At 37.3% G+C, this 27,748-nt stretch overlaps 1 protein-coding gene across 2 annotated transcripts; it reads left to right on the top strand.

Moving 5' to 3' along the window:
- The first annotated feature begins 1,784 nt into the window (after positions 1 to 1,784).
- On the top strand, positions 1,785 to 26,591 carry tbc1d2b (TBC1 domain family, member 2B). Of its 2 annotated transcripts, XM_028451417.1 has the most exons (13): positions 1,785 to 2,207; positions 5,181 to 5,325; positions 6,812 to 6,986; positions 9,990 to 10,129; positions 11,866 to 12,110; positions 15,233 to 15,658; positions 17,330 to 17,440; positions 17,606 to 17,805; positions 20,096 to 20,590; positions 20,686 to 20,803; positions 22,248 to 22,433; positions 24,852 to 24,973; positions 25,858 to 26,591. In XM_028451417.1, exons 1-13 carry the CDS (start codon positions 1,842 to 1,844, stop codon positions 26,051 to 26,053), a joined length of 2,925 nt encoding a protein of 974 aa, XP_028307218.1. In that variant the 5' UTR covers positions 1,785 to 1,841; the 3' UTR covers positions 26,054 to 26,591. The 2 variants fall into 2 exon arrangements, with proteins under 2 accessions (XP_028307218.1, XP_028307217.1); XM_028451416.1 differs by having other exon boundaries at positions 17,330 to 17,805.
- The last annotated feature ends 1,157 nt before the right edge of the window (positions 26,592 to 27,748 follow it).

Below are 27,748 nucleotides of genomic sequence, written 5' to 3'. Positions count from 1 at the left end.
GAATATTAAAATATTAGAGCAGTGATCATATCCAAGTAAGGAATTAAAAACAAAAGCTCATGACAGAGATACATCCAGCAAATAATTGTACCTTGCTTTAAAGCAAAATATGATTGATGAATGAATCAGGATCACATAAGTCTGGTTATCTGTGGAAAGTGCAAAACAAGTGCCTAAAATTAGGTCGTCCATTTCTTCTCACCTCAGGGTTGAGAACGAGAGCCCCAAATAACTCAGTATTGCAGAAATGTATTTCCTACATATGTAAGGCAGGAAACCATAAGAAAATCTAATCCTTTGATGTAACCAGACGGAAACTTTAGCACTATATATAAGATTTGGCCTCTTGTGACATATTTGTGAAGGGGGTGTGAGGCTGTTGAGAGGTCACAGTACAGTTAATGCATGTAGAATTTCATTACTATTGTTCCCCTGAAAAACAACGGAATTCATGATGATTGTGAAACAAGTGAGTTATACCCAATGACTCATTATGATAGGCTTAGTTTGAAAACATGACAGGCATACTATAGATCTACTGTACATCTGTAAGCCACTGTGTCGCTCCAAAAGTATACCCTGACTTTTAAACAGTAACACACACTTAAAGTTGTGTGTCCTCACATGAAAAAATGTCCCAACTTGGAATGAATCCAGAATGTTCCTGATGTGAGAGCCAATGGTTTCTGTTTAAAACAAATAAAATAATGTGATACCTTACATGGGTGATGTATCTTTATTTGAGAACTAAAGCAGTGTTTCTCTGACTGGGGTCCGGCTTTTAGAATACCAGGGGCCTAGAAATGTACATCTAAGTTTTGGTGTACAGTATGATTCGTAATTAAAGACGGGTGACCACACATCAATAAAAGCCAATTCAATTACATCCAGGGAGCCAAAAAAAAAAAAAAAAAAAAAAAAAGTATTAGGGAAAAAAATGGAAACCTTTCATTGAATATGTAAAAAAAAAAACAACAGCCCAAGAGTCCCACAATCCATGTAAAAATACAGACTATGTTTTGTTTTGATATACACCAACTAACTTTAATGGATAAATTAATTCTATGCATTCGTTTACTTTGTTTGTTTGCACATGCTAATTAACCATTTATTGAATGAGAAATAAAAGTTGTAATAAACTTGTATTATTGTGGTTGTAAATTAATACAACCACGTTAAAAGACGTTTGAATTTTAAATTCTTAATTTAATATCAATATGTGGAAGTCTTCCTTTGGCTTTAAAAACGCAATAATGCCACACAGTGTTTAATGATTACCGGTCCCCAACCATTGTCACCACATTTTGATATCAAGAATTCTGGTGACCCTAAATCATTTTTTTTTTTTTTCTAGAATCAGTTTTTGATCAGGTTTATTATACTGTATTTAGTGCTCGAGAAATATTACAACGTACACATATAAGTAAAGGGCGCGTAATTAAATAAGGATTAAATACAAGTGCAATACAGTTGTTTAGGATTGTGTGTTGTTTTAATTTAAAAAAAATAATATCTAAAATTTTCAAAAAAGTATTAGTTTTTATCAATTACGGTACTAGACATCTCAGGCGACCATATTTCAACTCCAGGGGTCCCGACCTTAAGGTTGAGAAACACTGGATTACTACATGTGCAAATGAACGACCAGTGGTTAACTTTACACACTGTTAAACAGCACCACCTACCGGTGCTCCTGTTATTTACATATACGTGTTTAAAAAAAAAAAAAAAAAAAAAAACATGATTAAAACTACATTTCCCATGGTTCTTAGCGAAGGAGGCAGTCAGTCATGCGGATGGTGGTCATCGTGAGTTGCACAGAGAAGAAACTTTGAGGAAAGATGAAGGAAGAGGAGGATGGCGGTGAACCCGGGGAGGGTGGTGAGGTCAGTCCGCCCGCTGCGTCCCGTCTGGTGGCCTCGGCTTCCAAGTCGGTGGACGTGGCTGAGCTGGAGGCCTCCAGAGACCACCAGCCCCCCAAACTGTGCGGATACCTCAACAAACTGTCCGGAAAGGGGCCGCTGAGGGGCTACAAGCCCCGCTGGTTCGTCTACGACCCCAGGAAATGTTACTTGTACTACTTTAAAACCCCTCAGGATGCTCTACCGCTCGGACACATCGAGGTCAGTGACGCCTCCTTCGTGTATGAAGTGGACGTAGAGGGTCAGTTTGAGATCCGAACCAGCGATAAAGAGTTTCTACTAAAGGTATACATCTATAAACTCTACTGTTTGACCCACTCAGGTTTCCATCTGTCACTTCCTCTACTTTAGTGACAGGGCATACACACTAGGGGTGTGCCATCTAAGGCAGGGTTCCTCAAATGGTGGTACGTGTACCCCTTGGGGTACGCGATGGCACTATTTGAGAGAGACAGAGAGGGCAAAATTAACAAATGACAGCATTACAAATATGAGGTTTTTATGTTTGTTTTTAGTTGAAAAGTATAATAATACTAAATATGACTAGCAACACACAAAATGGCAACAAAGACACACTAAATGAGAGTAAAACACACAAAATAACAGAGAAACCACAAAAACGACCGCTAAAAACACACACGAAGAGAGAATGACTTAAATAATACAAACGACACACAAAAACAACAAAAACACACAAAATTATGATTGAAATTATTTAATTAGAACATGAGCTAAAAATACAAGGGTCAGTCTTGGTCCCAGATCAAGAGGGAGATGACCATAAATGAGAAAAACTATAGAAATAAATAGGGGGGGGTGACGATATACTCAGCTCATGAGACCAGACACGATATTGGGTTCACGAGAACGAAATGAGGCAAGATATTAAGAAAACTAAAATGACAAAATATATGACTGGACCAACAGACTTTTATTTAACCAAGTTGCACATGCATTTTGAATTTTTTATTATAACTCTTTATATGCATGATATAAGCATGAGCTTTTAATAAACTTCTTCTTCCACAAATTGAAACTAAAACCAAAATGTATAAAAGTTAAAATAAAATAAATAAAATGATATATAATATTTTTTTTTTTTTCAAGTGCAAACAATATTATGTGCAAAAAACCAAATCAAAGTTCTACTCTGTCAATACAGAGTGCAAATAGTGCAAACAGAGCCAAGTATGTCATTAACAACATACTGCAACTACACAGCCATGTTTTTTTAACTGGTAATAAACTTTGACCGTTTCTCAATCTGTGCATTTGTGCGGACTTGTGTGCTCGTGGACTCGTGAAACATCGTCACGCGCGGCCCAAGTCCTGTTCCAATTCAAAAGTCCGCCTCTCAGCAAGTCCGCTGCAAATCCCCGGATGAGAACTTGCTCCGCCCGTTTTACCGAGCATGCATCAGAGGAAACTTGTGTGTACTCCGCTAGCTATATTTCCCAGCATGCACTTTGAGCACGCGCAAGATTCCTTTATTATTATTACCATTTTGTAAATTTGTTTTTCCTTTCCTTCTTCACTTATTAATATTTTTCAATTATGATCATCAATCATTGAATTAATCAATGTATTTAAAGTATCTACTTCATCCTTCTACCATTCTGAGTCGGCGCCAGGCGGTATTAAATCTGGGGGGGGGGCATTAAGAAAACTGCGGGGGGCACAAAAACCCTCCGAAACCCCCACCCCCGTGCATCAAAATCTGCGCACCAACATTTAAAATAGATACTTGCAAAACATCTTAACGACGACGTTAGCCTGACAGTCAAGGATACATGAGGTTTGTTTGTCACATACATACAGTATATACTACTACTGAATAGTACTTTATGACATGTAGTGAAATAGCAGTAAGTAAGTAAGTAAATTTTATTTCTGTAGCGCTTTTCACAGATGAAATCACAAAGTGCTTTACAGGCAAAAATGAAAGTAAAATGATAGCAGCAACATCACAAAAGTATAATAAAACACAAAATAATTTAAAATAACAGCAGGAACATCATAAAAGGTTAATACAATTTTAAAAGCAATTTAACCAAAAGCCTTTCTGAAAAGCGTGGTCTTCAGTTGCTTTTTAAGAGTCCACACAGACAAGATCATGGAAGGACTGGTGTAGGCTATTCCAGAGTCTTGGTGCTATTGCTTGGCTGTGTGCTTAGAGTCATTGTCAATAATAATTTATTTTAAGTTTGTTGGGAGTTTGATTTACCTAAAAAACATCCAATTGGTTAAAGCAGACATTAGTTCTCCTTACTTTTCCTGCACTTTAGTATGTGTGATGTGATGTTACTGACTGGATATTAGTAAGCTTTATTATATATTTTTATATCTGTTTATTTTATTTATTTATAGACTGTACTTTTAAGTTCAGAGTGTGTTTAAGAAGTGCAGTACATGTTTACATGTTTCATGAAAGGTGAAGTTAGATATGTTAAAGAGGTAAAACCACAGATTTGTTTGCTTTATTGTTGTAATCTGTGCTTTAAAATTTATATTTTATATTTATTTAAAGTTTAAATAAATCTGAAATTGTTTATTATGAAACAGATTGATTTATTGCTTGTGTTCATTGAAAAATACATGACAAGAGGCCCTTGAAAAAATAATTGCATATTAAATTGCAATATTGAGGAAAAAAAAATCGCAATGAGATTATTTTTCAAAATTGTTTAGCCCTACTAACAAGGCAACTAATAGATAGGAAAGAAATTAAATTATATATGTTTGTTTTTAGTGTATTTTACAGCTGATTTAGGACCTGTTATCATAAGAGATGCTAACAGGAAGCTAACACGAGGATGGTAAACTTTTATTGGGTTATTTATTTCAGGCTCAGGAATTGTGATTATTTTAATTGAACTTTAGTCATTTTTTTAGCCTGAAATCAAAGCAGGTCAAAGGCTTTCATGTGATGGTCGTCGTTTCTGTCACATGACCAGGATTGGTTCTAAATTGACAGCCGTTTCCTGATTTTTCCACTTGGTTCATGCTAATATCTGAGTGTTCATCAGCAGATGGTGGGAATGGGTCATTTTAATTTAAACAGCTTGTGTAGCCAGAGGCTGAAACTGAGCCTGAAACCAGCATCTGTGCTGATTCTTGTGGTAAAACTGTTGAACCAACCCATACTATTTTAAAAAGCACCCAAAACAGACCTGGTCACGCGACTTAAAACCTTTGGTTTATTTTTGATTTGCTTTCATATCCTCTGGATCACATGACTTGTGATGTGTGCATTAACAGGCTCCCAGTAAGCAGGTGATGCATCACTGGCTCCAGCAGTTACAGCAGAAACGCTGGGAATACAGCAACACGAGGGGTCAGAGAGACAGCTGGAGCTCCCCCACCATGGCCCACCCCCCCTCCGGCCTGGTGGGAAAAGAAATCGGTATGCAGGTGTACGCACACAAAATCTGAGACTCTAATGTTTAAAATAAACATTTTTACTTTCATTTTTAACATTCAAAACCTTTATTTTGTTTCTTTGCAAACTAAATTAGGAAAAATAAATGTTTTGATGTGCTAAAAAGGCTGCAACTTTCTTTTTTGAAAAGCCATTCAATTCAATTCCACTTTATTTTATAGTGCAAATTACAATAATAGTCATCTCAAAGTGTTATCTAAATATAAAATTCTTAAGAAAAAAGAAATAACCCAACAAATCCACATGAACATGCATCAGCTACAGTGGGGAGAAAAAACCTTCGCTTTTAAAGGTCCATATCACGCTATTTTTCACCCATTTCCAATTGTTTTAAGAATCCCAAAAAACATAGTATTTCAGGTTTATTTTCCCAAACTCACCTGTTTTCCAGAGTTTTAGCCTCTGAAAAGTCACTTTCTGAGCAACTCTACACAAACAGGCTGATTTTGTCCAGCATATTCATGAGTGGGCGTGTCTATAGACGGGACAATGACTTCCTCCTCCCTGCACGGTGACGTAGGGCCAGAGGATGGCCCGCCCTCCTCCCACCCACTCCGTAGCTGAGCTCATGCTGCTTTATGAACACAAGACAGAGCGTGGGGGCGGGGCCTTCACCGGTTCATACATTGACGGTAGAAAATACATACATAGCACTGCACAGGACGCTGAAATGCTCACCTTTGTGGGCGTGTCTGTTTATATGTCAATCACGGCAGAGAGCTTCCTGGAGGCGCGGCTTCTCTGGCTCAGTGCTGCGTCAAATTCGTCATCAAATTGGAGCGAGGTGTTTGGGCTCGCCCTGCAGTAAGAAAGGAGCAAATCACTCTCTAACTAAACAATTGAGGGAATCAATGAAAAAACACTTTGGGCATGTGTATGAAGCCCTAATAGCACTTTTATCATGTTTAAAGCACAGAAAAGTTTGTTTTTAGCGTAACATGGGCCCTTTAACAGGAAGAAATCAAGGAAGTCCTGGATTATCTCACTGATTATTAAATAAAATACCACATAGTTCTGTACCACATATCCACACCTTAGAGTCTCTGTGATTGAAGAATTGTTCCACGTATGAATGGGATCAAACAGGGAACATTTGTTCCTGATAAATAAGTCAAATTATTGTCCCAGTTGTCTGTGAAGGTCATGTTATTTTTCCTGTTAGTTTTCATGTCTTATCCAAGAGGCTTCTGCAGTTCTGTTGTCATAGAAAAAGTGAAAGTAGTCACTCTTTATCTTGGGGATTGGATGGTTTTACTTTTTTTTTCTATCTTAGTAAGAAAACAAAGAATATTGAGCATACAAGTTTCAGAAATGCTACACAGTGAAGAATAGCTGTCTGAACAAAGCACACAATCGATAGCATTCATTCAGCTTTATTATGACTCGATTTCCACTTTTGATTGGAGCGATGCAGCACTGTTATTGTGTTTTTTTTCCTGCTGTTCTTCAGATTCTTGTGTCTTTGGGAATTTAAGTGAAAGCATGGAGAAGGTCCGCAGTGACTTTGCCATGGAGACGTTGGCTGATGGCAGGGGAATGGTGGGGATCCAGTCAGCCAGGGGACCCTCTGCTGCGTCCACTAACACCCTCAACTTCTCCCTTAAAAACTTTGGCTCAGAACTCAGGTGAGGCTGTGTGCTTGGATGAAGTTTGTTTTCCTTTTGCAGATTTCAGCGTGTGTTCTTAGCGCATTGTTTTCATTCTCTGCAAAACAAGCATGGCTTGTTTCTCCAGAGTCTTGCAAACTAATTAAAAAAAATCATTTCATATGCAAATTGTGTTAGAGGAAATGTTTTTATTGTGGGGTTTTTTATGTAGCTGTAGGCAGTTCCTTTTGTTTTGGTGGATGAAATTACACTTGAAGAATGTATTCATAGAGTCTTCCGAAGCAGCCACAACGTCAACCACCTTTCTGAGACTGTGAGCTACATCATAGTTACTGAAAAAGTGTGAAAAGAGCTTCTTAAATACTACATTTTCACGTTTTTCACTTCAATTATTTATTGGGTAAGACATTAAGGAAGGCTAGCAGTAACTTAAAAAGGTAGGAAATGATTAAGTTTCCAAATGCAACATTTTATTTCTTCTAATTTATGCATTTCTTTCATTTTCATATTTCATAGAAAATGATCATTTTCCTGTTTTACTAACTACTAACAAATAGGGCAAATGTAGTCAACCAAGGAAATGGTTGGTCGTCCAAGACTATGGCACACGTAGCGATTAGTCGACCAAAAAAAACAAAGGAGAATGAATGAGCAGGTGCAGAGGAGCACGAGTAGAAAGAAAAAGAGAGACTAATATTTTGTTTTGGCGTTTTGTGGTGCCGATTAGCTTTTAAACACATACCATTTATGATATGAACCTTATTCAAGCTTTGACCAGAACCCGACAAAGCAACAGTGAAACCTACAGGTCTGTCAGACATTAGGTATTTATATCAGAACCAACAATTCTGAAACCAACAATTAAAACACATTTTTTCCTCATACAAATGACATATTTATGTTTGTTTTAGTGGTAAGCCTGCCTTTATTAATAAACTGTTGATGTCAACATCAGATCAGCGCACGGGGAAACAAATGCACGTCAAACACAGGTGTGCAGTCTGTCCTGTCTTGTGCAGAAAAAGGATTGATTTAACAGTGGATGCTTGTGAATCTGTGTATCATTCGTTCATTTGTTTTTCATGTTTTTGTTACATAATGAAAAAAACACTCATTATTTGATGTTTGTTTCCAAAACCAAAATGAAAAATTGGAAAACGCCTTGTTTTTTCAAATTCAAGCTCTTTTGCTTCGGTACCTTACCCGAAAGTGTACTCTCATCCGACGCTAACGGCTATGCTAACGGCAGCTTGGCATGACAAGATCGCTGCTTCCAACTGTGCATCTGAAATGTGTCCTTTTCGCTTTAGCTGATGATGGACACAGAACCTCCTTACGGACATTTCAGAGGATTTAGAACTCCTAAGTGTTGCAGAGCTAAAGATATCTCAGAATGTGTCACGCTTCACTTCCGGGTCACGTACTTAGGCAAATCGGTAATGGAGAAAACGAATAAAGGTGTTCGTTTTCCGTTTTTCATTTTGTTTTTCGTTTTCTGTACCGAAGCAAAAGAGCTTGAATTTGGTAGCCCTACTAACATACAACTTTTAACTAATCATATTACATATAACATTTGTAAAAATGTAACAAATATGTCAAATTTTTTTTGAAAATCCACCTTGCATTTAAAAAAAAAAAAAAATATATATATATATATATATATATATATATATATATAAAACATACCACAACCCATACACCAAATCTGCAACACTTAAAAACATTTGTTACAATGTTTCAGTGAAAATAAACATTTAAAGATGGTTAATTTAATATTAAAACTTTATCATGTGCAGCAGTATTTAACTTTACTAAATACTAACTTCATCTGTCATCTGTATTTATTTTTGTGAGTTTGAATCCTGGAAAGTAAATCAGATTTTAGATTATAATTACTTTTATTTGAAAGGGACAGTGCACATTGATGAAGAAATGTAAAAAAAAAAAAACACATGTAAATGCGCCATGCATCTGTTGTCCCTTGGCAGGTCACAAAACAAACTAATTATTCACAAGGCTTAAAGTACATCAATACAATACAGTCAGTCAATCAACAGTACAAAGTAAGGCTGCACAATTAATCGAATTTTAATTGTGATTCCGATTTTGGCCTCTAGGATTAAATGAACCTGATCGTGGGCGATTTTTACATCTAAAAGTGGTTTCTGATGGATATATAACTGAAGTTTTAGGTTTATTTTTAGGTGAGTCTCTCGTGTTGAACTTGTCAACACGCCCTCATGAGTTCATTGACATACGTACCTAATGAATTAGTATTAATGAAATATTTAATGAATCCAGCTGACACTCAAGCCAGAAAATGTTGACAGGCTGGTGTTTCTTGCTCAAAATCTGTAGGCTTAAGTCTATTGTTCTTAACTTTTCTTCATACGCTGTAATTGTTTTCAAGGAGTTGCACTCTGTGACAGCGTATTTATAGTTAGCCTATAGTACATTTCTGCAAATTCTTGGGTACTTTTTTTGTGTTTCTCAATATTCTTGTTTAAAGCTTTTCTATTTCTCTCTAAACTGTTCACATATTGTTTGTTAAAAAGTAGTTAAATAAAAATACAGACGTTTTCCCTAAAATGATTCATAGTTGTGATTAAAATATTGATCCAAATAATTGTGATAGTAATTTTGCCCATAATCGTGCAGCCCTAATACAAAGTGCATGCATAAGAGTTACAGTTAAAGTGCTTAAGTTAAGGTGTGTATTGCCAGTGTATGAGTTATTTGGAAAGTGCACAAAGTCAAAAATCACTCACCATTCACATATACAGAATCAACAAATGCAATTAATGTATACATACGTCTATGCAAATATGTAGAAAAGCAGATGGAGATAATTGGTGTCTAGAGCCTTGAGGGCCCCTCAGCTGGTTCATGAGGGCTACCTGGTGCCCGCGGGCACCGTGTTGGTGACCCCTGGTCTAAAAAAGAAAGTTTTTCTTAAACATCTGTGTGATGGTCTTTTTTGCTGTATCTCTGGATTTTATTAGCGTTTTATTGTTCCCTCAGAAACTCGATGTCCTACCTGCGACCAGGACGAGGAGGAGAAAGCAGACGCAGCGTGTTTTACACCGACAACAGCAACACAGAGGAGTGGGAGCTGGTGGACGCGCCCCCTAAAGACTTCCCAGACCAGGCTGCACACAGACGTACATGCACTCTCTGCTCTTTGAAAACACACTCAGCTAATCACAGCTTCATCTCAATCTGTGTACCCTTTGTTCTTTGGTTATTCCATTTTAAAACAAAACAAACATGAAAAATAAACAGTTTGGTTCCTTTGTTTTACTGACCAAACTGTTTGAAACCTAAACAGAAATACAGAAAAATCCAAAACCAGACAAGCAGCGTTTTTCTGTTTTAAAATTGAATCTTCTGTTTGTGTGATATTTGGATATTTGAAGGGGACATGTTGTGAAAAATGTTCACCTTTTTAAACAGTTCCCTGTGGTTTAATTGACATATCTGTGCTGGTGTTTAGTCAAAATATAACATGAATTAAGCGACAGAAGAGGTTTAATACCCTGTAAAAACAAGTTCTGTGAGAACGCTCTGTTTTGGGGGGCGTGTCCCTGGATTTACATAGACCTCCTCCTTCACTGTATGTAGAGTGTAGAGCCGAGGCAGCAGCCTCTCCCGCCCGCTCCGCTACAGTGACACGGCTGCAGCTGCAACTTACCGGGATAAAATTTCAGCGGTTAACTTCTTGAATAAGCCTACATTCTGAGTGAACTCATCCTTTAGTAACTCCGTAAGTTGATCATTTACACCGTAAAAGCGACGCTGGTAAAGGTAAGTATATTTTCTTCGCTTGTGACGTCACAAACTCGGAAAATTTGAAACGGAGCAATTTTATCTGTGTTGTAAGACTTACACAGACCACAAACAAACAACAGTTGTTTTATGTTTTATTTCACATTTTGTGTGCCCGTGGACACTCAAGTTTTCTCATATGTGATCAAAAAACACTGCAAAAGTAGATTTTTCATAATATGTCCCCTTCAAGGGGAGCTTTATGTTTTAAGCTCACCACACAGAGGGGACCCACAAACGGGGGCGGACTTCTACTCCACGACAAAAAAAACGCACAAGTCACATGACTGATGAACAGGTGAATTGAAACATTAATAATACATCAATAATAAAAATTTAAAAGGATGTTACATAAAACATGCACATGATATGTGATTAAAGAAACCAGAAGTGGTGTATTGAGTCTACTGGTGATTCTCGTTTCTTGTGATCAACTTCCGTGTGTGTTGAAGGCTGCTGTTAGTGGCTAGCGGTATCAAAATGTGCAAAACAAATATTTTTACTGCCCTTTTTGGCAAAAGTGTCAAATGGTAGAAGTTCTAACATCTATTGTTCTTCACACTAGCCTCACAGTTGATAGTCAGTCACCAGTTTATCTGGATGCTATTTGGACCGTAACACTGTTTGATAAAGTTGGCAGATATTCACAGATTCGGACTTCCAGCTTCAATAACTCTTTAACGAAACGTCACCGACACAAATTAGGCTAATTTGCCATCGGTGTGAGGTGGACAACATGCTACAAGAAGATAATTTTTATCAAACGCAATAGACTAAAAGTCTGCCCCCGTCTGTGGGTCCCCTCTGTGTGGTAAGCTTAAAACATGAAGCTCTCGTCCACAGTTTTCCTTAAATATCCAAAACCTCTTAAAATATGTATCTTTAAAACCGAAAAACGCTGCTTGTCTGGTTTTTGATTTTCCTGTATTTCTGTTTTGGTTTTAAGTCAGTAAAACAAAACAACCACATTGTTTATTTGTTATTTTGGTTTGGTTTTAAAACGGAATGACCAATGAACAAAGGGTACACGGATTCATCTCACACACAGGTGTCCTTTCTCTCTTATTCTTAGATTCCATTGGATCCAGTTTCACTTTCACTGATTTTGTGCGTAACCCTTCGCGGCCTAAAAAGCCATTGCTCAGAGACTTAATAGGCTCGGGTAGGTTTGGACGCGGCCCTGAGACAAACCCAGCAGTGGAGTGTAACGGCAGCAAAGCGTCAGAGATGCAGCTACGACTGCAGAGTCAACAGGAAGCTCTGAGTCAGATGCAGCAGGAGCAGGTGAAACTCAGAGAGGAGCTCGCCAGCCAGAAGGTCAGCCTCACTCTAGTCCTGTGTTTATGGTATGTTGCGATTAATTGATGCTTGCTGTCATACAGGAATCCCAGACATTATCAGTCTCTCTTAAGAAACGGTCCAGGAAACAATGAACACTTAATCTGTGTTCAAAATGTCACACTCCATACTATGCCCTACAACCTCAATGAATACAGGATATGCATTTGGAACCGACGATGACAAAAACCTGAAGCACACTGAGGCTAAATATTTCCGTTGATTCTCCACCTTTGAAAGTTCTGAAAACAGTTTAAGTGAGAAAGTGACCATGGAGAATATCAACATTTGCTCATTTGAGCCATAAAACCCACATAGACACATTTCATTCCGACATTTCAGAGATTCAGCACAATAAAACACATTCAGCACAATAAAACACATTCAGCACAATAAAACACATTCAGCACAATAAAACACATTCAGCACAGTAAAACACATTCAGCACAGTAAAACAAATACACTTGGCTTAAAAACACACAATCTAATGTGAACGCATTATATACTCAATTTAATATCAGACTTAGTGGTATGTAGAGCTGCAACTAACGATTATTTTTGTCGTCGACTAATCTATCAATAATTTTGTGGATTAGTCGACTAATCATGATTATTGATTTTGTTTTGAAGCACATACTTTTGAATTGCTTTTTTAACCCACCGGCTTAAATCCTCACACCTGTGAAAGTGACCCTGTTGTACTCTGACAGCATGTTTTGCAGAAAGGAAATAAAACAATGACAGGAGGTCAAAATAATGCATTTATAATAGTTGTATTTTCAACATGAGAAATTGTGATCACAATAAGAAATAAATAAAAAAAATAATACAAAGTGCATGTGGTCTTGAACAACTACTCATAAGGGAAATACTTGTAACAAAAGGTGTTGCTAACCTGCTTTACAGGTTCTGGTGGTAAGGACTTTAAAGGGGACATATCATGCTAAATCCACTTTTTTAGCCCTTAAATGCATTTTGTTATATATTTAGAGTGCTTAGAAGTACAGAAAAAATCAAATTAATCTCTTCAGGTGCTCCGTAGATATCTTTATATTCTGTTTTGCTCATATTTTTCAATCTGTTTCGATTTTTCTATTCTCTATTACGTTTTTTGAACTATTACATCACCGTATTTGCAGCGGAACTGCCAAATTAGTACATCAACTCTAGGTCCAACACTTTGAGCAATCCGCCATTTTTATTTCTCGCTTTTATTTTGTAGTCCAAGCTCAAGGATGCAGAAGTTACGAGAGGATAAGTCAAAATGTTTGGTTGTTGGATGTAGTAACCCACACGCTTCATTACACCGTCTCACAGCATCAGAACCTTTCCTAAGTGCCTGGTTGAGTTTTATTTTTCACGGAAATGTACCCACATCTGTGGGTAAGGTCATTTTTGTGTGCATGAAGCACTTCAAGGATGACTGCTTCTGCAACCTCTGCCAGTATAAAGAAGGATTTGCCAAAGACTTTGTCTGATTGAGGGTTCAATTCCTTCTATCTTTGGAGACGATGAACAGAGCACTTCGGTAAGCTGTAAATAACGCTAAAAAGTGTGATGATAAGACGCCCCTGTCATTGTTTTGTTAGCATTAGCAGTTGCTTAGCAGTTGCACCGTCTTCAGACTTCATATGTTAGCGCTGTGTGCTCGTTTTAGATTCTTGATGATATGGCCTACGTGATTTAATTTAAGTCTAAAGTTTTCATTAGTCATTTCATTTTGCCATTTTTGTCTTTGAAAAGACTGTATTAAAATGCATTTCGTGACGTTAGCTTGGCGTTAGCGTTAGCTCGGTGCTTGTGTTAGCTCACTTGTTAGGGTTCTGCAGGTTCATCATCTTCATTTTCATCTCGCTCCGCTGGGTCCGACTCTGGCTCGAACATGTAAGGCTGGATGGACAAGTCTTCTGTTGTTGACATTTTGTAAATAACCTCTGAATAAAAAGTTTATGCGCCGCTACATAGCCGTATCTCTTCTATCAAACTACAAAAATGGCCGAGCAGGGTGGAGTTGAACCGAGTGTCACCTGAAGAGGGGGCGGGGTATGGAGTGTCTCATTTGCATTTAAAGAGGCCGCACCAAAACGAGTTGCTCTCAGAAGCGCATCAGAAAAGGGGCCTGTGGAGCTATAATAATGAGGAATTCAGACCCAAGCATTGCAGTTCCGCTTTATATAGACCACAACTGTATGATTTATATGTAAAAAGGAAGGATTTAAAACCATGATATGTCCCCTTTAAACTAACTAAAGAGTTGTGCATGGTAAGGTTTAGTCTGGATGGAAGTTCTGTATCATCCTTAACTATGGATATTGGTCTCATATCAATGACATTCATATTCAGGATGCTCTCTATTAGTACTTTAGCCATTTTAGGAGTTCATGAACCTCTCCTCGTGACAAACTCACCCACACCCCATTGCTTAGGGGCACTATTGAAAAAAAAAAAATGTACTGTATATTAGTTCACAATTTAAAGATTATATGTTTATGACAATAAAATACCTATTACAAATTATCAGATTACCTACAAGTTTAGAAAAATCTAATAATTTACCAATAATATGTAAAATAACACAATTGATAATAGATGAAAACATTTTACTATTCATAGTTAATACTAGTATAAGCAAAATAAAAGGTATTTGAATTCAAAGCAGGTAACATTTGACACTTTTTCATACATTGTTGGTAGTGTTGGAGGAACGAGGGAAGAACACAAGGCAGTGCAGAGGCCTGGATTCAAACTGATGACCTTTAAACTGAGAGGCTGTTTCACTAATCCCTGATCCAACAACCTCATTTAAGCCTTTTCATTTGGCAAACCAAAGTTTCTTTATTGAAGAGACCATGAAATACTTTTTATTCATTATTTCTACATTGTATTCCTGACTTCAGTGGTCCTGAGCTTTATTGTGTATTCAGATACCTTCTGTGATGTTTTCTTGAGCTGTTTTTGTTAGGCTGGGAAGTCTTTTATCTATAGATGTGAGATTGTGTCCATGTGTGTATGCGCTGATGATGTAATTTAAAGAAGTTGTGTGTAGAGAAGGACAGAAGGAGGAAAAATCTCCAACACAATGATTTCTTTCTCTCATTCAGGAGTTGGTGAGACTTCTGCAGCAGACTCTGAAAACCTTGCAGTGTGAACGGCAGCCTGTGCGTCGTCCTTTCCTCGCTCCAGATTCCCCCGCGGCCCCCGACCAGACCCAGTCCCCCCCGGTAGACTCTGAGAACATCACCCAGTTAGAGGCCCTGCTCGTTGAAAGAGACGGTCAGATCCAGTCCCTGTGTGGCCACATGGAGCGTCTCACCTTAGAGAAGGACAGCCTGCAGCAGGAGCTGAAGGGCCTGAAGATCAAGGTGGGGGAGATGAACGAGCAGCTGGGGATGCTGATGGAGACCATCCAGGCCAAGGATGAGGTCATCATGAAGCTGTCGCAGCAAATCTTCGAGCAGAGCGGCAATGGAAACGAAGCTGGTTCACCTCCACCTCAGAGGGAGCAGCAGGAGCTGGACATACTGAAGGTAGAAACACATCATAAACACAACCAGGGTTCCTACTAGGGCTGGCTGATATCAACCAAAACTCATATCTGGATATGTTTTCTCAAAATGTTGATATATGATATAAATCTTCATATTTTTTAACTCAATAAAGTCTTACCAGAAAGACAATTATTGGTTAAATTTGCAGATGAAAAATACCACACAAACACCTTTATTAACAAACAGCTGCACAATATGTAACACTTTTGGCTTTTTTCTCCTACTGGGGACAGCACGTGTGAGTGAGTTCTGTAGTGTGGCTTTCTTAGGTGAAGGTCTGGGTTAGGAAGCACTCAGAAATGAATCAAACTGCTTTTCATGCTGTTCTGAGAAGTAGAGAAAGCAGTGACTCCTAAAATGAGTATTTTAATACAAAATGAGCTATGAAATATCCATCTCAGAAATATGGAAAAATTGTAAAGAAGGACACTGTTTAACTGTACTCTATGAATATTATTGAATATTTGTATGATGTGATTTGTACTGTGTGATTGTATAAAATGAAACAAGTAAAACAAATTTATAGATATATCTCGATATAGGCAATATTGTCATTTTCTAAATCGCCAAAATAGAAAACTCGATATATCTTGAATCACCATAAATTGCCCAGCCCTAGTTCCCACGGATCCTTAAAAAGTCTTAAAAGGCATTAAATTTATGAATCTAAAAATAAGGCCTTAATTGTCATTAAAATGTCTTAAATAATCAACATTTCAAAAGTCTTACATTTTAACACATAAGTATGAATTTATGATTGTAATTAGCCTCACATTTAAAAATATGTTAACATTCATTTTTTTTAAAAAATCATAAATATTTATTAATGGTTTACATTTTTGTATTTTTGTTGTTTTATAAATTTCTGACTATTTTTGTAATCATCTTGTGAGTTTTTGGAGTAATTGACCCGAACTCTATGTAATAAATGTGGCAAAAAAACGGTCCAAAAGTGGGAAAAATGTGGCTAGAAGAGAGTGAAAAGTAACTAAAATTGGCCAAAAATTGTCAATAGTGGCAATAAAATTGACAAAAAATAGGAAACGGGTGATATACAGTATAATGGTAAAAGGTAGCTTAAATGAACAAAATGTGGCAAAAAATAGTGAAAAAGGACAAAAATGTGGAACAAAAAGAGGCAAAATGTAGGCAAATAGGAAACAAGTGTTATTCATTGGGCAAAAAGTTGCTTATTTGGATGAAAAGTGGCAATAATTGGTTAAAGAAATAAAAAAAAATGGATGAAAGTGTCAAAAAGAACAAAAATTATGAAAAGGGGATATTTATTGGCAAAAGGGAGCTAAAATCTGAAATGCAAAATGGCCAAAGAAAAAGGGAAAAAGGGGTTAAAAAGTTTCCCCATTTTAAGGTTTTCTGGGGAAATAATTAAAATTAAGACATAAAGAGCCACGTGTTGATTATCACTGACTTAGTAACAGCTTTATCATGGTTTTAGTAAATTAATTTAATAAACTATATAGGGATTCGACAGTTGCCCTACCCTTAGAACACCCTCACTTTTAAAATCGCTGCTCCACCCCTGCCCCCACCTAACGCCCAATGAGAGCTGGGAACCGCGACCCTGAAAAAAGGCAGCAAGGGTCAGAAAATGGATGGATATAAATGAGCTGAAATGTTTTTGTCCTCCAGGACAGTCTTCAAGGCTACAAGTCCCAGAACAAATTCCTGAACAAAGAGATCCTGGAGCTGAATGTGCTGCGCAGAAATGCAGAGAGCAGGGAGAAGGCTCTAGAAGCCAAGGTTTGGCCTTTTGTTTCTTATTCAATGCTCCATTGCGTTGTAACTGAAAAAGGAAGTAGGACTAACGTAACAGGAAGTTCAGCTCTTATTTTAGGTAGAGCAACAGCTGAGCCTAAAAAATGTAACGATATGACACACACAGCTGTGTTCTTATCTCTGCTGCAGTGCACGGCCTTGGAGGCCAAGCTGTGTCAAGTGGAGAGTAAGTATTTGGTGCTGCTTCAAGAAGTGAAGACGCCGGTGTGTTCGTCTTCAGAGCAGAACTCTGCAGGTCATGAGGTCATCTCCAGACTGTTGGAAGACGCTCTGCAGGCAGAGAGTGCAGAGCACAGTGACCACCCAATCTTAAAACCAACCACAGTCAGGTAGGAAGTAGAACCCATACCCTGCACCAGGTTTCACTATTTACACTTTGTGGGTATCCACTGATCTTTTGTCACTTTGGTTTTTTTGCTCCTCTACATCAGTGGTTTTCAAAGTTTTTGGCTCAAAGTACACTTTTCTCTTTTTTTTTCAATCCATGTACTCCCTTTGTCTGACGACAACATTTTCCCGAGAAAGGTATTTAAAAACAACTTTAGATCATAATGGAATGAACGAGTGATTACACACTTTTTAAAGCATCTAGTTTTGTAAATAAGTAGAAAGAAACAGTATTTAGTCCAGCCGTTTCCCAATCTTTTTTGGTTGGAAACCACTGCACTGAAGAATTAAGAATTAATGCCGACACCAAATAATTAGTTTTTGATCATGTTTGAGCTCATATTTTTTATTTTTATTTTTATTTTTTACTTCATTTTAGTTGGACTATATTTATATTTCACAAAATGAAATTATAGAAAGAGGATTAGTGCTACTAGAAAAGAAAACAAAATCACCATTGTAGTTTTTTTTCCCTTTACTCTTAATTTTATTTTATTTTTTGGTCTTTACTTTTTTCAGGCCTGTTTTTTTCTTCTCCAGATGCTTTAATACTCTTCCGTAAATAGGAGATTGTATGTTGTTTTAATAGAAAAAAAAGACTAATAATTAAAATTTCAAAAATGTATTTTAACTGATTAAAAAAATATGGTCTCCAGCAGCTTTAAATTACAAGTATTTGAAAACATTGTCATACAATTTACCTTAATACATTTGTCCATATATTGTATGTTAGGACAGTATGTATTTAGGTACATATTACACTAATATGTCTTTCCTACTGTTTCCCTGCACCATACACAGCTATCTGTTAGTATGCACCTTTTCTGAATTGTTGCCTTTGTAGTTGATTTTATGGCCTCGAACACAAGATACTTGAAAGGATTGTTATTGTAACAACGGCCCACATGATTGATTCATTGAATGATCAGGCAAATATGCTCAGCAGTTGTTTCTGTTGCTTCTGTACAAGCTTGGACATGTTCTGCATTCTGTTTGGCAATGGATTATTTTCCAAAGAAATTGGACGGGCTTGGTGTAGATAGATGTATAAACCCTCTTATAAAAGAAGGTTCTTCATATCTGAATAGACTTGTTATGGAGTTCAGGATTTCTATATTTCTGATGTTCAGAGCTCCTCTTGAATCCGTGTACCTTTCGTTCTTTGGTTATTCTGTTTTAAAACCAAATCAAAATAACAAACTGTGGTTATTTTGTTTTACTGAGCAAAACCAAAGCAGAAATACAGAAAAACCAAAAACCAGATAAGCAGCATTTTTCTGTTTATAAAAAAAACATCTTGTTCTGTTTGTGAGATATTTGGATATTTATAGGGAAATGAGAGCAAGAACAGAAGTCCGCTGCACCTGGTATTCCTCTGCAGGTCCTGTACCAGGTCTATGCACACAATAGGAGTGTTTAAGATGAATTGAATCAGTTTTCTGGTCTTGCTTCTGTTTTCATGCAGTCTATGATTGTTTCGGCTCGTGAAAAGCTAGTCACGCTGTAGTTTTGTTTTTCGGCGTTACGGTCCAAATAGTATTCAAATAAACAGTTGACCATCGACTCTAAGACACGTTAAAACTTCTACAATTTGACACTTTTGCTATTACAATTACACAGCTTTTTTGAGGGCAGTAAAATGTCTATTTTACATGTTATAATACCGCTAGCCACTAACGGTAGCCGTCAACACACACGGAAGTTGATCACAAGAAAGGGGGGTCACCAGTAGATTCATTACCCCACCTCTGGTTCCTTTAATTACATATCATGTGCATGCTTTTTGTAACATCCATTTTTGGGGTGATTTATTTACAGTATGTATTAATAACATTTCTATTCACCAGTTCATCAGTAATGTGACTTATGCGTTGCTCCTTTTTTGTCGGGGAGAAAAAGTCTGCCCCCCTGTGTGTCCCCTCTGTGTGGTGAGATTAAAACATGAAGCTCTCGTCCTAGTTTCCCTCAAATATCCAAATATCACACAAGCAAAACAAGATTTAATTTTAAAACAAGAAAATGCTGCTTGTCTGGTTTTTGATTTTTCTGTATCTCTGTTTTGGTTTTAAGTCAGTAAAACAAAATAACCACACCGTTTATTTGTTATTTTGATTTGGTTTTAAAATGGAATAACCAAAGAACAAAGGGTACACAGATTCTCTTGTAACCAACACATAATGAAACTTATCTCATTGATCTCTTCTGCTTCTCTTTCTTTCCATGGAACCACAGTGAATATGACGTGTACGGCTTTAAGACGGTCCCTGAGGAGGAGGAGGAAGAGGAGAAACTGGTGGCGAAGGTGCGAGCTTTAGAGCTAAAGTCGCTCTCTATGACGGATCAGGAAGTGTCCGTCGGGGTCAAGTGGGAGAATTACCTGACCAGCACCATGAACCGAGACCTGGTGCGTTCGCCCGAGCTTAAAGCCCTGATCCGCCGCGGCGTCCCCCATGAGCACCGCTCACACGTTTGGCGCTGGTGCACTTCCCTCCACGTCAAGAAGTTCAGAGACCACCTCGCTCCAGACTATTACGAGACCCTGCTGAATGTGGCGTGGGACAAGCCCAACCCAGCGTCCAAGCAGATCGAGCTGGACTTGTTGCGCACTTTGCCGAATAATAAGCATTACGCATCCCCGAGTGCTGCTGGGATCCAGAAGCTGAGGAATGTACTGATAGCCTTCTCCTGGAGGAACCCAGATATTGGATATTGTCAGGGACTGAACAGGTACTAAAACATGATTCAAGTGTCTCTCTGTTTCTCTCCTAGTTTCCTGTAAAAAAAATTTTATTCTACATTTTTATTGCTGGTAATGTCTTCAGGCTGGCAGCCATTGCTTTGCTCTATCTGGATCAAGAAGACGCTTTCTGGAGCCTCGTCGCTATTGTGGAGGTCTTCATGCCAAGAGACTATTACACCAAGACACTGCTTGGCTCTCAGGTGAATTATTGGCTCATCAGCTTTAGCATCGCTTACAGTACATGGTAGTCTAGGCCCTGAGAAGCATGAGGTGTGTCTGAATATTCCCTCCTTTCTCCTTTCTTAATCATTTAATGATAAGGAGCGTTCCAATTTCTTTAAAAGCTAAGGAAAGGAGGCTCAATGCTCAATAATTAAAATGTTTCAAAAATGTGAAATGCATTTAAATTTTTCAGGAATTTCAAGCGACCCCATTTAAACTCCAGGCGACACCACATGGGGTCCTGACCCCAAGGTTGAAAAACTCTGATTTAGCGGCTCCTGAATAGATTTACTTCAATAGTTTTTATCATTTCCGGATTTCCAGTCTCTCTCTCTCTCTCTCTCTCTCTCTCTCTCTCTCTCTCTCTCTCTCTCTCTCTCTCTTACAAATCTTACTTTTTGCCTAATGCTTCCAACCCATTTCCAGGCATTTGATAATGATTGATTTTTACGTCACGCTGCATGTCATTGTCATGTGGTTTTAATGGGGATGTAATGATTAATCGTAAGGCAGTTAAAAATCAATTCATAGGTATCACGATTGATATCGATCTTCTGAAAATTGAATCGCAGTACTTTTTATCTATCCAGAAGTGTAGGCGGCGGGCGGAGTCTGCTAATACTTTCTTTCTGGCTGCCTTCTACTCTTAAATATGCAAATAAATGATTCCTTACCCCTTTAGCACCGAAAGAATATCTGTAATATTACATGAATATTTGTAAAAGTCACGTTATTCTATTAGCTCTGTCTGCTAGCATAGCATCTCTTCTTCACTGCTAGATTAGCTGCATGCCAACCGACCACTGGGTTACCAGCGCCCTCTGCTGGTCCAAACAAATATCTGACGTAAATACAGGGCAATGACGTTTTTTTTTTTTTTAAAGTCCAATTGTTAAGGCACAAAATACATTTTCAGTTGCACTTTTAAAAAGAAAAAGAACTATTATGCAGTTTTGCATTGTTTATTTTAGAACCAGAATTTAAATTAATAAGCTTCTTCTTCATTTGTGTTATTCCTTTATTTATTTAATTCAAGATTTATTTTTAGTTAAATTGCATTATTTTTAATAGTTTATCAAGGGATTCTTTTGACAATGAAAAATAAAAGGAAAATAGTACAGTATTTTCTATTTTTTTTCCCCCCAAAAAAATAAAGGAATATTTTTCAATCATCATTTGTCTACAGTCTCATTTTGTTAAATAAATCGTGAGAGAATCGTATCGTGAACCCAGTATCGTGAATCGAATCGTATCGGGAGTTGAGTGAATCGTTACATCCCTAGGTTTTAATGTTTGACAGATACATTTTTGGCAGCTATTTAGCATTGTTGAGATGCAAAACTGTCCTGAAATAATTAGTTCATCCATTCATTCCTTGGTAATTGGTGTGGCTTTTGTTTAACTGGTTGTTCATGTTCACAGGTGGATCAGCGCGTGTTCAAAGACCTGATGAGTGAGAAACTGCCGCGCCTCCACGCCCACTTTGAGCTGCACAAGGTCGACTTCTCTCTCATCACCTTCAACTGGTTCCTGGTGGTGTTTGTGGACAGCTTGGTCAGCGACATCCTCTTTAAGATCTGGGATGCTTTTCTGTTTGAAGGACCAAAGGTGAGCACTGAGCACAGGCTGATTGACTTTCACTAGGGATGTAATGATATTAAGGATAAGGATACAGTATATCCTAAATCGACTAAAAATGTATGCAAATAAGAAGGGATTAAAATGAATATAGCACAGTATGTGCTTCAATTCTCTGCTTAAACAATAGGCTTTGGTTTTGACGTTACGGTCTCTGGTTTAGCCGTACACTCTGGGCTGAACAAAGAGCAGCGGCGAACAAACAAGAGCTTTAATCACAACAAAAAAAAAGAAGAACCGACCTGAACTCATGGTCGAAATTAAGCCCGAACCGTCAATACTGAGCAACACACACACACACACACACACACACACACACACACACACACACACACACACACACACACACACACACACACACACACACACACACACACAAACCAAAATATGTAAATTCCAAGCCAGGAACATAAGTAAACTTTTTTTACATTTTTATTTCATATGTTTTTAAAAAATATATATTTTTGTTCTACTTGATAGATAAGAAATGTGCAGTTTATTTGTATGTCATGTTATATTGTTTATGAGTTCAAACAGTTCAAACGATTTGTAAGAAGAAAATATGTTAGTAAATGAAGCCTGTTCTGTTTACTGAGGTCTGTGTGTATTTAGTAAGTCCGTGTGTGTCCGTGTCAAAGTCTGCATGTTTATGACTATTACACAGAAGACCACACATGAGAACTGTTTTCACCTTTATTTTGATTGTGGTTTTGAATCAGCAGCTCGACAATAACACACGATTTCAGTTTGGACCGCGGAGTGGAAGAGAGATAGGAACTAATCACCGGTAAAAAGCCCAGTAAAACTCTGGAAAACAATCACCAGGAATAAATAGTTGCTGCCTGGTAAATATAGTAGCTCTAACAACAGGTAAAATGATAAAGTGGCGATATTACAACCTGTGACGCATTTACTCCGCCTCCGGGTCCTAGTGCCAGCCGCCTGGTGAAGCCTGTTCCGTTTACCGAGGTCTGTGTGTTTTAAATAAGTCCGTGTGTGTCCATGTGAAAGTCTGCATATTTAGGCCTTTGTCCTTCCACTCTTTTCATTATATCCATGTCTTTTAAGGCTTTTATTAAATAGTGTCGGCTGTAGTCTGGGCCGCCGCCATCTTAGATTATGTCGTCACCAGCGCGTCATCGTCGCAAGTGCAGAATGACCCAAATAACTGTAAAGAGGTCTTATATTAGTCTATTTTCTTTTTAAAGTTGTGTTTTTTTGTGGCTTTAGACTCCAATTACATTTATGTATATAATATGTTCCCTACAATATAAACAGGTTCACAATATAACTATTTTTTATAGTTTCTGTTTCCACTGTATCCAGAATAATAATAATCTTTCTCAACAAGAACTGTTGATTGGTTTGTCACATGACTGTTCCAGGGTTTGTATGAGTTTGTTTTATTTAGTTTCACATCTACCTGGGCTGTAGCTCTTTGTTTTTTAGACTGATGCCAACTTGTTTGTAGTATTATTTCACTTTTACAGTTACAGTTGGGAACCTTTGTAATTGAATACCCTAGTTACATTACAGCAACCAAATTAAACTGTATCAACTAAGTGAATTAATAATAATGGCCTGTGTAAAGGCTTTTTCAAATTAAAAAATTATCCTGTGAAATCAGTGACCTGTTGACCTGCACAACTCAAAGAATCGGAATCGAGAATCGTTTAGAACAGGCAGCGAAATTGAGAATTGGAATTGGAATCAGAATCGTTAAAATCCAAACGATGCCCAATGCTACTCTGCGCGTGATTCGCTTTCAGCCCGTGCACAGTCTTCTCCATATACTGAGTCAGCGAAAGAGAGTGAAAACAGATGAGATAAATAGTTTGAAAAACAAGAGAAACATTATCTAAGGTGGAGAGAACAGATGTAATTCATTTGCAGTGTGGATGTGGAGTGTCTGTTTATCTGCAGCTGGGATCAGGAGGCAGAGGAGGAGCTGTGAGCCTCTTACTGTCCTTACATCAGTGAGTGATCCGTACTTTCATGTCTCTAAAACAGAAGAATACTTTCAAATAACACCGGATAAAGTCCCTACATTTGTCACTCGTCTCTATGGAGAAAATAGTCGCAAAGAGTTCCACAGTCTGCGCGTTCGCGTAAGCGTTTACAAGAAGACCAGTCTCACTATTCTACATATTGCAGCTTTAAGTGAATCATTACATCCCAATGTGTTTTTTATATCTGGTTTCGAATGGAATCGTTGGTTAGGTGTTTGTTGGTTTATGAAGGTTGAGGGCTACAGAGGAGGTTATCAGTCGCAATCATAGATCCACAGGAAATAAACAATGTAGTGCTGATATTTGATAAAGAGTGTGATGTGAAGGTCATGTGGTGAGGTAAATGTAATGCCTCTCATTAAATAATATTTCTCCACAGATCATCTTTCGTTTCGCTCTGGCTTTATTCAAGTACAAGGAAGAAGAGTTTTTGAAGTTGCAGGACTCCACAGCTATCTTTAAATATCTACGATACTTCACACGCACCATCCTGGACTCCAGGTGCAATAACTGCTTTATCATTTACTTTATGATTTACACCAGGGTTGGGGTTAATTACATTTTTCAGTTACAATTACCTTTTCAATTACCCATGTTCAATTACAATTCAGTTACAATTACAGTTACCAGCATTTTTTCCAATTACAATTAAATTACAATTATTTTTTATCTGCAGAAAGTCAATTACAATTACGTTCTCATTTACTAAAGTTCAATTACAATTAATCACAATTACTGAGCCTGAAATAAATAACCTAATAAAAGTTAACCTTCCTCTTGTGTTAGCTTTCTGTTAGCATCTCTTATGATAACAGGTCATAAATCAGCTGTAAAATACACTAAAAACAATCATCTATCACCTAATTTTTTTCTTGTCTATTGGTTACCTTGTTAGGCTTCCTAATTAATAAAAATATAAGTATTAATAATTTTGGTGTGGGCGTCTGAGCCTTTTTTGTGTCATTATAGTTCTTGGTTTAATTTTTTTTATGGTAAAATGTGGGAAAGCTTGATATGAAACATATTTTAATAAGTGTTAACTACATATGTGTAGAACTGTACATATAGAACTGTAACATGGTTCCCCAGTTTAGAGTTAAATTATAATTGCATTTTTTATAGAATTTAGATGGCAATTACAATTCAAAGTCAATTATCCAAACTCAATTACAATTTAAGTATGATTACGACGGTAACAGATTTTTTAAATTAAAATTTCAATCATAATTACGCCATAATTGTAATAAATGATCAATTACGCGATTACAATTGTAATTGACCCCAACCCTGGTAAACACTTACATTCACTTGCCACCAGGGTTATTTGTTAATTATGTGCACTTTCAAATCACCTGATGTGTGTTATCTTCCTTTTTTTTCCCCAGAAAGTTGATGAACATTGCATTTGGGGACATGAACCCGTTCCCAATGCGGCAAATCCAGAACCGGCGCTCGTTCCACCTGGAGAAGGTCCGTCTGGAGCTGACGGAGCTGGAGGCCATCAGGCAGACGTTCCTCAGAGACAGAGAGACCAGTCAGGAGAGGCGGAGCTTCGTCAGCGACGATGATGAGGACACCTGACGTGTCCACCAGCTGAATGAATTTGTATTGAAATCGTAAAAGCAAAGGACCAAACCCTTTATATCAGTATTCCTGCCACTTTTTAATGTGTAAATGCTTTGTTTTCTTTTTTTTTTGCTCTCAGAATGCCAAAAGTGCTTCAGCTCTGCCAAAGCAAATGCCTTCAGTCCCAATCAGTATTCTCAAACACACAGCTGTGATTTCTACAGTTAGTTTTGTATGTCTTTTTAACTGTATCTTTTTTGTCTTTACTATTTTCTGTCTTGACATCCTTCACAGGTTTCAAATCACTTAAGCTGGAGAGACATTTTACCAAGTCTTACATTTTAAAATCTTTGAAAAACGTTTACAAGTGAGGACCAAACATAAATGCACCACATAAATAAATATAAACATAGACACTTTGATTAGACCGCTTGGAAAACTATTTAAAAACAACTATAGAGCATAATAATGGAAGGAACGAGTGATAACACACATTTTAAAGAATCTCATTGTGTAAATAAGTGAAAATAAACACTATTTAGTGCAGTGTTTCCCAACCAGTTTTGCATCGTGACCCCATTTTCATTTCAAGAATGTCTTGCGACCCCAAAGACATTTTTTTCTAGAATGAGTTTTTGATCATGTTTGAGCTCAGTTGTTTATTTTTACTGTATTTTAGTTGAATTAGATTTATATATCACAAAGTGAAAGCATACACATACAGTTATTTAAGATTGTGTGTTGTTTTAATTTTAGAAATATAATGAAAATTAAACAATTTCAAAAATCTTTTTTAATTTTTCAGAAATTCCTGATCCCAAGGTTGAAAAACTCAGATTTAGTGTCTCCTGAATAGATTTATTTCTATAATTTTTATAATTTCTGGTTATCTCATTCCTGGGGTGGGACCAAGACTGACACTTCATTTGTTGATTTTCCACCCTCTCGCTCTATCTCTAAGTACCCCTGGAGTGCCATTGTGTACCCCCATGGGTACACATACCCCCATTTGAGAAACACTGGTCTAGAAGACACAGAAGAAAAGGTTAAATCAGTATACATAGTAATAACAGCCTGTAAAAGTGGCTACTGTGCCATCATGCGTTAATGTGGTGTAATAACATCTATAATCCTCAGAGGGGCAGTAATGTATCAGCTAGTAACAACATTAGTTTAGTTGCTTCTAGACCAGGGTTTCTCAAATGGGGGTTCGTGTACCCCTAGGGGTATGCAATGGCACCACAGGGGGTACTTGAGAAAGAGAGGAAATTAACAAATATTTTTTCAGTCTTGGTCCCACCCCAGGCGTGAGATTACCGGAAATTATATAAACTATAGAAATAAATCTCTTCAGGAGGCACTAATTCTGTGTTTTTCAACCTTGGGGTCTGGAGCCCATGTGGGATCGCCTGAAATTTCATAAAAATCAAATTAGATTTTTAACATTATTATTATTATTATTATTTTTTTTATGAAAACAACACAATCTTAAACAACGGTATTTCTATACTTTTGCTTTGTGAAATGAAAATCTAGTTCAACTAAATATCTGAGCTCAAACATGTTTAAAAAAAAAAAAAAAAAAAAGATTTAGGGTCGCCATAAATTCTTGATATGGAAATGGGGTCACGATCCAAAAAAGGTTGTGAATCACTGCACTAAATACTGTTTATTTCCACTTATTTACAAAATTAGGTTCTTTAAAATGTG

Source organism: Gouania willdenowi, chromosome 6 (assembly GCF_900634775.1).
Source record: "Gouania willdenowi chromosome 6, fGouWil2.1, whole genome shotgun sequence".
In the NCBI taxonomy this organism is placed as follows: domain Eukaryota; kingdom Metazoa; phylum Chordata; class Actinopteri; order Blenniiformes; family Gobiesocidae; genus Gouania; species Gouania willdenowi.
This window is presented reverse-complemented; position numbering and strand designations above follow the sequence as displayed.